Source organism: Apostichopus japonicus, chromosome 21, assembly GCF_037975245.1.
Source record: "Apostichopus japonicus isolate 1M-3 chromosome 21, ASM3797524v1, whole genome shotgun sequence".
In the NCBI taxonomy this organism is placed as follows: domain Eukaryota; kingdom Metazoa; phylum Echinodermata; class Holothuroidea; order Aspidochirotida; family Stichopodidae; genus Apostichopus; species Apostichopus japonicus.
The window spans coordinates 6618100-6628456 of record NC_092581.1 but is presented as its reverse complement, the minus strand read 5'-3'; the positions used below and the strand labels follow the sequence as shown (position 1 = coordinate 6628456).

The following is a 10357-nucleotide window of genomic DNA, read 5'->3' as shown; positions in this document are numbered from 1 at the left end:
TTACTCACAAGCCCTCTAACTACCGGTTTCCTAAACAATGTGCCACCCTCCCCTCTGGTCTTAGTCGCTGGGCCACCCTCCCTCTGCCAGAGTCGTAGCTTCCTATACCAGTTTTATGAAGTCTAGCTTATCAGGAGAGGATTTGAAATTAACTGTAGCATAGGTAATCATCAAAAAGTATGGGAGTATTGTTAATAAGCACATTCAATAACACGCGCCAACAAAAGATTTCAAAGAAATTCCGATCAGAATGGTTCAGTGAAGAAATAAAATCAGCGCTTAAAACCGAGATGATGCAAAGAATACAGAACCACAGGTGTATCGGTTTTAGAGAAACAAAACCACAGCTCTTGTTCGACATTCTAAAAGGAATAACTTTAGAAATGTTAGTTCTAGGATGCAAGACTATGCCAAAGCTATTTGGCAAACAAGTACTTAATCACAAAAACTAAAGTTATCTTGATTCAAAAGTACCAAGCGACATCTGTTTTAATATTCCTGACGTATCGCAAGAGTTCGTTGAAAGTATCTGAACAGTCTAGACGTCACAAAGGCCCAAGTATGGACAGAATTAGTTCTTATATTCGTAAGATGGGTGCTCCATGTACTGCTCCAAGTTTCCGCATGTAATTAACTTAGGCAGGCGTAATAATTTATTCCCATCCAACTGGAAATCAGCCAAATTAGTTCCCATTTATTTTTAAAAATGGTTTTCTTCTCGATATGAGCAATTATTGACCTATTTCCATATTACCGGTTGTATCCAAAATCCTGGAAAAGCGTACCTAAAGCTTTATATGAATATATTGAAAGATATCAGATTCTAAGACTGGTTTTAGGGCTAATCACTCATGCGAAACGCAATGCTAAAATGGTAGATAAATGGATAAGAAGTTATTGGAGAAGGGCACATGGTCCATCCATGATCCATTTCTAAGATCCATTTTACTGGATCTTAGAAAAGCATTCGATCTCGTTGATTTATGACCTTTTACTGCAAAAATGACAAATGTACAAATATTCTCATACTGCTTCTCGGTGGTTCCATTTGTATTTAACCAATAGACATAGGAGCCCAATTTGATTTGGGTGGGGGAGGGGGGGGGGGTAACGACTTGCCCGAAAAATATAACCACAATTTTTCGTGCGCTCCGCGCGCGTATCGAACGCCATGTTAACATTTATGCAATAATTACAGATTTCTTAAATTATTTTCAGATATCTCGAATTAAAGACATCTCTAATTATTGAAGATGTCTTCAATTCAATTTGAGATATCAGAAATTGCATTTTCGATATCTTGAATTTTATTTAAGATATCTCAAATTGATTTAAGATATCAAGAAATAAATTAAAGATATCAAAAAAGGAAACATTATTTAAGATATCTCGAATTGAATTAGAGATATCCAAAATTGAATTAGAGATATCAAGAATTCGAATTAGAGATATCTGGAATACAATTAGAGATATCTGGAATACAATTAGAGATATCCAAAATTCAACTAGAGATATCAAGAATTAGAATCACAGATATCCAAACTTGAATTACAGATATCTGTAATTATTGAATAAATGTTAAAATTGCGTTCCATTGTCCATGAAACGCCATTTTAACATTTGTTTAATAATTACAGATATCTATAATTCATTTTCAGATATCTCTAATTCATATCCAGATATCCAAAATTGAATTAGAGATATCAAGAATTAGAATTAGGGATATCCAAAATTGAATTAGAGATATCTGTATTTATTGAATAAATGTTAAAATGGCTTTCCACAGGAAACTGAATTTTGGATATCTCTAATTGAATTTTGGATATCTCTAATTCGAATTTTCGATATCTCTAATTCAATTTTGGGGTTCTCTAATTGTATTCCAGATATCTCTAATTGAATTTTGGATATCTGTAATTGTATTCCAGATATATGTAATTGTACACCAGATATCTGTAATTGAATTTTGGATATCTCTAATTGTATTCCAGATATCTCGAATTCAATTTCTGATATCTCAAATATGTTTCAATTAGAGATATCTGGAAATGAATTAAAGATATCTGAAAATGAATTAGAGACATCCGGAAATGAATTAGAGATATCCGTAATTATTGAATAAATGTTAAAATGGCGTTCCATACGCGCGTTGAACATCTTATTGTACATATCATATATGCGTGCATCGGTTATTACATCGCATGCCAATTACATACAATCATTTGCCGTGTTATAACCATTTTTGGGAAATCGTTACAATAATAATGATGATAATGATATCAGTTTAACCATTAAAAACACATTTCAATTTAGTTTTCTTTCAGTAGGTGCCCGAAAAAAATTCACAAAAATATTTGATTGGGGGAGGAGGGCAGGGCCGTCTTAACGCATGGGCCCACTGGGCCAGGGCCCAGGGCCCCGCGATGTCAGGGGCCTCGCAATCGTAGTAACCCCATGTCTTAATCTGGGAGGAAAACTTATTGAATAGGCCATTATGCCTGATTGAATTCGATACTTGACAACTTGTGACGAGAGTTGGTGAAACCAGGGAGTTGTTATGGAAACACTTGAGAGTTTGACATTAAATATTCGAATCTGAGTTGGCAACCCTGGAATATACAATGCCCCGAAGGCTTACAACACCAGACAACTCGGGTCCGCGGTCCGAGCACCAGTCATTTTTTCAATGCAATTCTCACCCAGGAGAATATATCCGGTAAATTGCCCTCCGAATTGTCCTATGCATGATGGTTACAAATTGTAATGGGGAACGTTCATTTTCAAGGTTAAAACTAATCAAGAATAATCTCCGGAACAGAATGGGGCAACAGCGACTTAATAGGCTCTCTCTCATGTGCATAGAAAGCGACATCCTCAAAAAGATTGACTTTCAGCCAATCATACAACAGTTTACGATCAAGAAATGCCGCAAGTTCCGTTAGTTTCCCCAGTTGAAAGACTCAACACAAGGGTGCTACAAATGGTGAGTCCAGTATTGTTAGGGAAGGGATGGAGGGCAACTGGAAGATTACTCTTCTATAATGTATTTCAGCTTTTAGATATATCACGTATGTTATTCAGCTCAAATTTTATGCTTTATGCGCGACATAGGGAGGGGTGGTAAATGCAGGCATGTCTATGCTTGAGCGATTGTCAAGGATGTCAATTTTTCACGCAACTTTTTTCGAACTCACTTGATTGAGGGGCCCCGCTCCATTGCCGGGCCCAGGGCCCGGTGATCTCTTAAGACGGCCCTGGGGGGTGTGCTGCAGCCCCAGCCTCCTGTCTCCTACGCCTATACCAAATAAAAACAATGTTTGTAACATGTCAATGCGACATATTTAAATCGCATGCCAGTATGCAGTGGTGTTCCTCATAAATCCATTATATATGTCATTATGTAGAGTGAAATATATGAACGCATAATTAATGTTTGTAGATGTTACAGGCAAAAAGAAGGCCCCATTAATATATAACTAACGAATTTAGAATTGCATCGTCAGCTGTCACTTCCACCCAAAAATTGATGATATATATTACTTAGCTGCTGTCTCAGAATCATCAATACCAAATATCACGTGAATAGCGTCTGAAAATACAGATTAATGGACTGAAATTAAAGCACCTTTCACATGTAAGATTAAATGCATTACCGATATGAGCATGTCAGTTTTACATTCCTCTCACTAAATACGATTGATACTAAAGGCTTGCCAAATCTAAATCTAATGTGGTCTGTAAGAGGTTCAGTCCGCAATTATTTTCTTCTATTTCACTAATTTCTACAGTTATAAATGACAGCATGAGACAGTCGATAAGTTCACGGTGCGATTTAATACTATTTTAGACTCAATTATGGAAACCTGAGACAAGTAGCATATTTTGTAAAGATGCAATCAATTAATAAAGACAATATGGCAAGACAAATACAGACGCAGGACTGTGATGGACGAAGCCAACTTTACTACCGAACTAACTGATTCGACAGAAAGCAAAGACATCCGAATTTCCTCGAATCTGTTCGTGCAACGTTCACTGGTTGACATCAAATGACTTGCGGATTCTTCATTAGGCCTACCGTACCCAAGGCTAGCAATAAGTAGCACATTATACAATAGTGACACTCTTTAGTATAACAAAATATATGTGCACATAATAGGGAGTTGTCTCGGACGATAGTAACGACAACCCCCTCACCCCACCCCCTAAATTATTCATTCTGATTTGAAAGCAGTGTGTCCTCACAACATCACGGTAGTCACGGAATGAAGCCTTGAACAAAATGCATGAAACTGCCCGACCCTTCTGCTAAATGTATCCGTGACAGTTCTACACGATGAAACGCCAGGTACATGTACTGGCTGATGTGGCTGAAGCTTCCGCCGATCTAGCTGATCGTGTATCATATTATATCATACACGTGTATCATACATGTGTATCATATTGTTAGACATGCACATGTTGTTGAAACACATCAGGTCTTCCTTCCATTCAGAATTTGATGTCCTTGTAGAGATGCTTACGGTGGCCCAGAGAGGACATTGGAAAATAAAATATAATTATCAAGTCGAAATGTCGACTTGTTGCCTCGAAAGTATCGATATGTGATCACGACAGGTTTTTTTTATCGGTTCCAAGGTCAGGTCTCGACCATATGTACTACGCCAACACTAACCTACTGTGTCTTCACAAGTGTTTTCGCACTAGAAAAGGGAGAAAACGATATGATGCTTGCTATGTCTTATGTTTGATATTTACGAGCAATATAATTACCAAGTAAGTTGGCCAGGGGGACATCGATTTAACCAAGTTTTCCCAATTCTGAGATGCGATTACTCGTTTCAGGTAATTTAATTTCAGCAACTAAACATCTATATCGGTAAAAATCTACTTAATTTCCGCTATATTTTACAGTAGCATGCACATAGCAATAATAATTCCCCGGGTTGACATAATGACTGTTCATATCTCATGGTTGTAACCAAAATGTCTTTACAAGAAAAACGTGGTAGACATATATCTGTGCATTATAAAAACGTTTTTGTTCGGTATATAACAGACCTTGAACTTTATCGCCGGCATAACAAATATATCAATTGTAAGCAAGGGATGGCTGTTTCAACCACAGACGGAATTAAAATCAAAATATGTACTGAATTTACTAAGATTTAAACAATTCTGCTATTACCAAATGGTGAATATTTTAATGCTTACGCAACAGTGCAAACCAAAGTGTGGCGGTCACGAAAATTGGCGACCACGAAAAGTGGCGGGTATATTTGACGATGCCATCCCTGTTGAACCTGTTCCACTACACTATTAGAAATATAGGTCACAAAAACATCCCATTCCCTTACTAAATCTCATCCTTCAATAAAAAAATAACAATTTTAAATTGTTACCAAAAAAATCCATTAGTCACCAACATCGATGTAAGCTTCCGAAATGTCTTTCTTATTCCAGAATTTAAAACATCGCTGTTGGACACAATCGTCACGAACAGATAGTGGGTTCCGGTTTGGGCATGGTAGCAGGGGAGGGGGTGTCATTTACTCATTGACTCATGGTACATAATGAAGGTCATACTTCCCCTTACTTTGATGATCGGTGAGAAATTAGTAGACAAGTTAGTTGGAATATCAAACTAAAGAAGGGAAAGGGGCGAGGAGAAGGCGATTAGGTCACGTGTCGATCTGAGAAGTGGATATAGAGATATTTCGTGTACAGTGTTGTTTGCGACCCCCCCCCCCCCCGCCATGTCCACGCAACCACCCCACCTCCACGGAAACAATTACACCGAGCCAATTTAGTTCAAATGGAGAATGCAATTCCCCCTTCCATTCATCCCGTTTTCGACGAATAAAAAGGACAAAGATGTTGTTTAATTACTTAATTTAATTACTGTATTTATCCTTCATTAAGGAAAGACAATGTATAATTTATGCACAAAAGTAGCAGCGAACACCATGAATATCAAGTCACCATGGCAAATGCTCGAAAGTAGTTTCTTGGCAAGCGACCAACCATGTTGTGCAGTGTGCCTTGATCAGTTCTTATTGATCCCCAACAACGTCTCTTCGGATCAAGTCCCAAGAAAATCTGCAGAATGGATCAATTTGTTCTTCACTGGAGGAAAACATAGTTCACTTCTGATAATAGGATTGGAAGTTTTATGAATAGAAACTCTAGTCAATTGTCTAAAAGGTTCGCTCCTGGGTCGGTGACAGGAATGACGTTCTCTTTACAACTTATCAGATGTTACTAAGAGGAGCGTGTGTCTGGATCAGCTGCTCTAAATCCTCAATAACTACTCGTCTGTTCGGATCGGGATCCAATAAACGCTGTAGAATAGTTTTAGCTCCAATGGGGATGTTGCAATGCAATTTTAGAGGCTTCTTTTGTGCTTTCTTCAGAGAAGAGAAAGGTAGCCGTCCAAAGATCATGTAATAACACATCACACCCACAGACCAGACAGTAGACTTGACCAAGTCGCACGATCCAGCGTTACGTCGTTCGGGAGCCATGTTCCATACCTTTGTACCGCCAGCTGATGTTACGATACACTTACCATTTACGACCTTCTTGGCTAGACCACAATCGATGGCTTTTAGCTGGTCTTGAGCACACATCAACAAGTTACTGGGTTTCAGGTCTCCATGTAACCAGCCACATTGATGAATAGCCAACACCATCGATACGAGCTGTTTGAGGAAGGAGAAGGCCACAAACGGAAGCATGGGCTTGTGTTGCCTTAAATATGTATCGAACGAGAGGCATCCCATTGGTTTCTCCATCACAAAGAAGAACACATCATCCCAGCCCAGGGAGACTTCACCGAAGCCGAGAAGATCCACAACACTGGTCACAGATTCCAGTGCGTTAAGAGCTGCTGCCTCTACAGGTATCTGATCATTCTGACCTGGGAGATTGGTGCACGAATAAATATCATCGCATAAGGTAAGCTTGATGGCAACCTCCTGTAAAGACATCACAAGAGAAGGCTAATTAAGTAATATTGAAAATATGAGCTAATTTTCAAATAATATCAATGTAATAAGAAAAAACACCGTTAAAAATATCGAGCCAACAACAATATCGAAACTACATATGGAATTAAATGCCCAACTGCACATTACGTTAAGTTTGACTTTAAGGATCCAAATTTAGACAGATTTCTTAGAAAATCTATTATTTACCTGACCGGAGTTGTTCAGAGGTCTTCCGTTGTAGGCCAAACCAAAACCACCTCTACCAAGCTGATCATTAAGAAGCTCGTAACCGGATCTTCGCACTTCTGCCTTGACCATGGCCATGTTGTCACGTGGTACTGACACCTGTCGACTGGAACTAGAAGTGGAACCGGTACTGCTTCTGCCACCGCTAGCCCGACTGCCATTATTGTGAGTACTGGCACCGTTACCAGTATTCCCACCTCCGTAACCAACAGCACCGCCGCTGTTACTAGTATTACTAGGCCTACCGCTGCTACCATAACTGGTGCTTCCTCCACTGCTAGTTGACGTACTCTTACGAGTCCTCTGTGGAGACAAAGAGGCCTTGGTTAACAGAAAGCAGTGGTTGTAGAATGTAACTTTCACAAAAAGAGGTGTTGTAATTTGACTGGGAGAATTATGAATTACTTTGTAAGACATTTACTTTCAGTTTCATGTGTCAATTTCGAGGTACTACAATTTCTGATGAAAGTTGTAGACATATTTTTTTAATGTTTTCTTTCATCAACCTTTGTTTGATTTATTTTCCATTCTTTTGTAAACCACCAAGTATACGCCTTTGTTATTATTTTCGACATTAAATCAGAACGAAGTAATAACTGATGAGCTATTATAATAAACAAACCTTTCTTTTCTTGTCATTTTGTCCGTTAGGACCGGCCATTGGTCCTCGGCAACGACAGAAACGAAGATCTTGTTCAAGTTTGAGATTTTGATCTTCAACCTCCTTGTAGCTCCTGTATAAGAAAGTTAAAATGTTAAAATGCTGATACAGTGGCTTTCTATAAGCTGAGATCAAATTGGTAAAGAAGAATCTCCTGGCGTTCCATGTATATTACTAAGCTTACTCTAGCATTGAATTAGCGCTAGAGATGATCAATAATAGTTTTATGTCATCCAATCTGCAAAGATAGCCAAGTTTAATAACTTATGGGGTGAAGAATTCAATTCAGCTTTTCAGTTAAATATTTTTCTATTCGCTGCTCATGAGGGTGCAGATTGATTATATTTACTAGTAAATTGAAATGGTAGAGTACTCCATGTCCACATTTCCTTCTCACAGCGAATAGCCTCCCACCCAAGTAGCTACCTCGTAACCTTATGTCTTGACTTACTTCAGCAAAGAGCTGTCATCCATGGCCATGGGCGTCTACAGGTGGGGGACGGGGGGGGGACATGTCCCCCCACTTTCAAAAGTGGAGGGGATATCATATAATTTGTCCCACCCACTTTTCAGAGTAGTTATTAAAAAAAATCACATGCATATGCGCGATTTTCTATTTAAGGTCAAGAAATCTGGACTCCCTGGGCCCCTGCTATCTATCACTTGCACCGTCATTTATCTCCCATTCTCCCAATATCCTAAATCTGCCCATTTAATTCGTTCGGGGGGGGGGGAGACCATTCGAAAGTGTATTGAATCTTGCACACATGTTGTTTGTATGGGTTCCAAGGGATTAGGTAAGCCATACAGGTAGATGGTGATGAGTTACTATGTTCATATCACTACCTCCAGTCCCTTGGACTGGACGGACGAATAGGGGGTTGGGGTTAAGTAATTAAGGCTACATGTATTCGCCGGATATGGTAGATCTTTATTGTTGAGTGCCGGCTAGGCGCTACACACGCTCTGCGCGCGGTGCCTTTTTCTGATTATTATTATTAAAGTACCTGGGCACATAACAACTGACGTCTCGCACCTACATGCATGTATTATATATACCACTCCACTCATCCCGGAGGTGACGGCGCCACTTTTTCAATATTTCGTTTGAGATGGACGCTGTGTAATTCGTCTCCCTTGGTGTCAGAACGGCATCTTTCTACCAGTACTTTCTGTCGGAATTTAGTTTTGTGAGACAAAATTTCTCCTCACAGATCTGGTTCTGATGTAACTAAAAACGACTCAGGAAGGCCGTCTCCTGCGATCTAGGGGGTCTTATGTACCCTAAATTTTCTGGTACGCTACGCGCCAACCAATGGTGGCGCTCCGCTTAGATAGTATATTGTCCCCCTCACTTTCTGAAACCTGCTGACGCCCATGTCCATGGCCAGTGTATCAAACACTGAGTCTATCTCTCTTCCAACATGACGGTTTCTTGAATCCTTACAGAAGCCAAGTAAACCTGAAAACATAAAACAGTGTCGAATAAAAATTAAATTAAGTAACACTATTCGTAGTGTGCTGTAGTCCAGGCTCTCCTACCCCATCGTCCCCTTAAATGTATGTTGAAACCAAGTTATTTCAAAATGAGCACGTGTCTTTTTAAGAAACTGTTTTGTTAATAAAAATATTAAGCATGAAATCGTTAATAGCTCAACATGAATTCCATACATCAGTTTTGAAGGACCTAATTACAAGCATTTAAGGAACATTTCCCTTGATGACATCACAGTTTACCCACTGTGTTGCATTTGCTGGGGTGACATTAATATATATACTTATGATAGGCCTCATGATTGATTGATCTATGGTTGTCACCCAGTAGCTATAGCGTGGAATTGTCGTCCATGCTGCTGCATGTTACATCTACTGTGGGTTTACATATTATTACAGTAATATGCCTAAAAACATCCTTAAAGAAACAACTGGTCCTTGATATTAAATAAACACTATAAATTATTATCTTTTCAGACTTTTACATTAACGTGGAGTGGGATGGGGGTAGGGGGGGGGTGTAACCCACACATTTTTCTTCTTGAGGTTTAACCCAAACGCTGATAAAATCTGTATTTACATGTAAAAACTATGTACATTGAGTACACATTGCTGACTTACTTACCAGCCAAGCGAAGCAAATCAAAAGTAAGTTTTTGATTCATTCTGATGTTTTTGATAAAATCACGGAGATTTCTTGAAGCTTTCGAAAGTACGTATATAACGCTTGTATAGCAAAATACATATGTCGTATATATGTTTTACTCTTCCATTGTTGTCACCTTAGATGTGAAGTACCACTACTTCGTCACAATAGGTATAAAAACAATGGGCGCGCGCGTATACAAGGGGTGAGTACATATAGTTTTAGTACTTGCTACCTTGTGTGAGCTTTTTGGTTGATGTCGCGTCTTTTAGATTTCGTTGTAGCGCTCACGCAAATACCTCTCATACAGGATGCGCGCGC

General features: G+C 39.0%; 1 protein-coding gene across 1 annotated transcript; it reads right to left on the bottom strand.

Moving 5' to 3' along the window:
• Nucleotides 1-5964: 5964 nt before the first annotated feature.
• On the bottom strand, nucleotides 5965-8376 carry LOC139963155 (serine/threonine-protein kinase pim-2-like). Its single transcript, XM_071963700.1, has 4 exons — nucleotides 8348-8376; nucleotides 7858-7969; nucleotides 7197-7538; nucleotides 5965-6977 (listed from the first exon to the last, which is right to left on the bottom strand). The coding sequence occupies exons 1-4, from the start codon at nucleotides 8374-8376 to the stop codon at nucleotides 6252-6254; spliced, it is 1209 nt and encodes a 402-aa protein (XP_071819801.1). The 3' UTR covers nucleotides 5965-6251.
• Between the last annotated feature and the right edge of the window lie 1981 nt (nucleotides 8377-10357).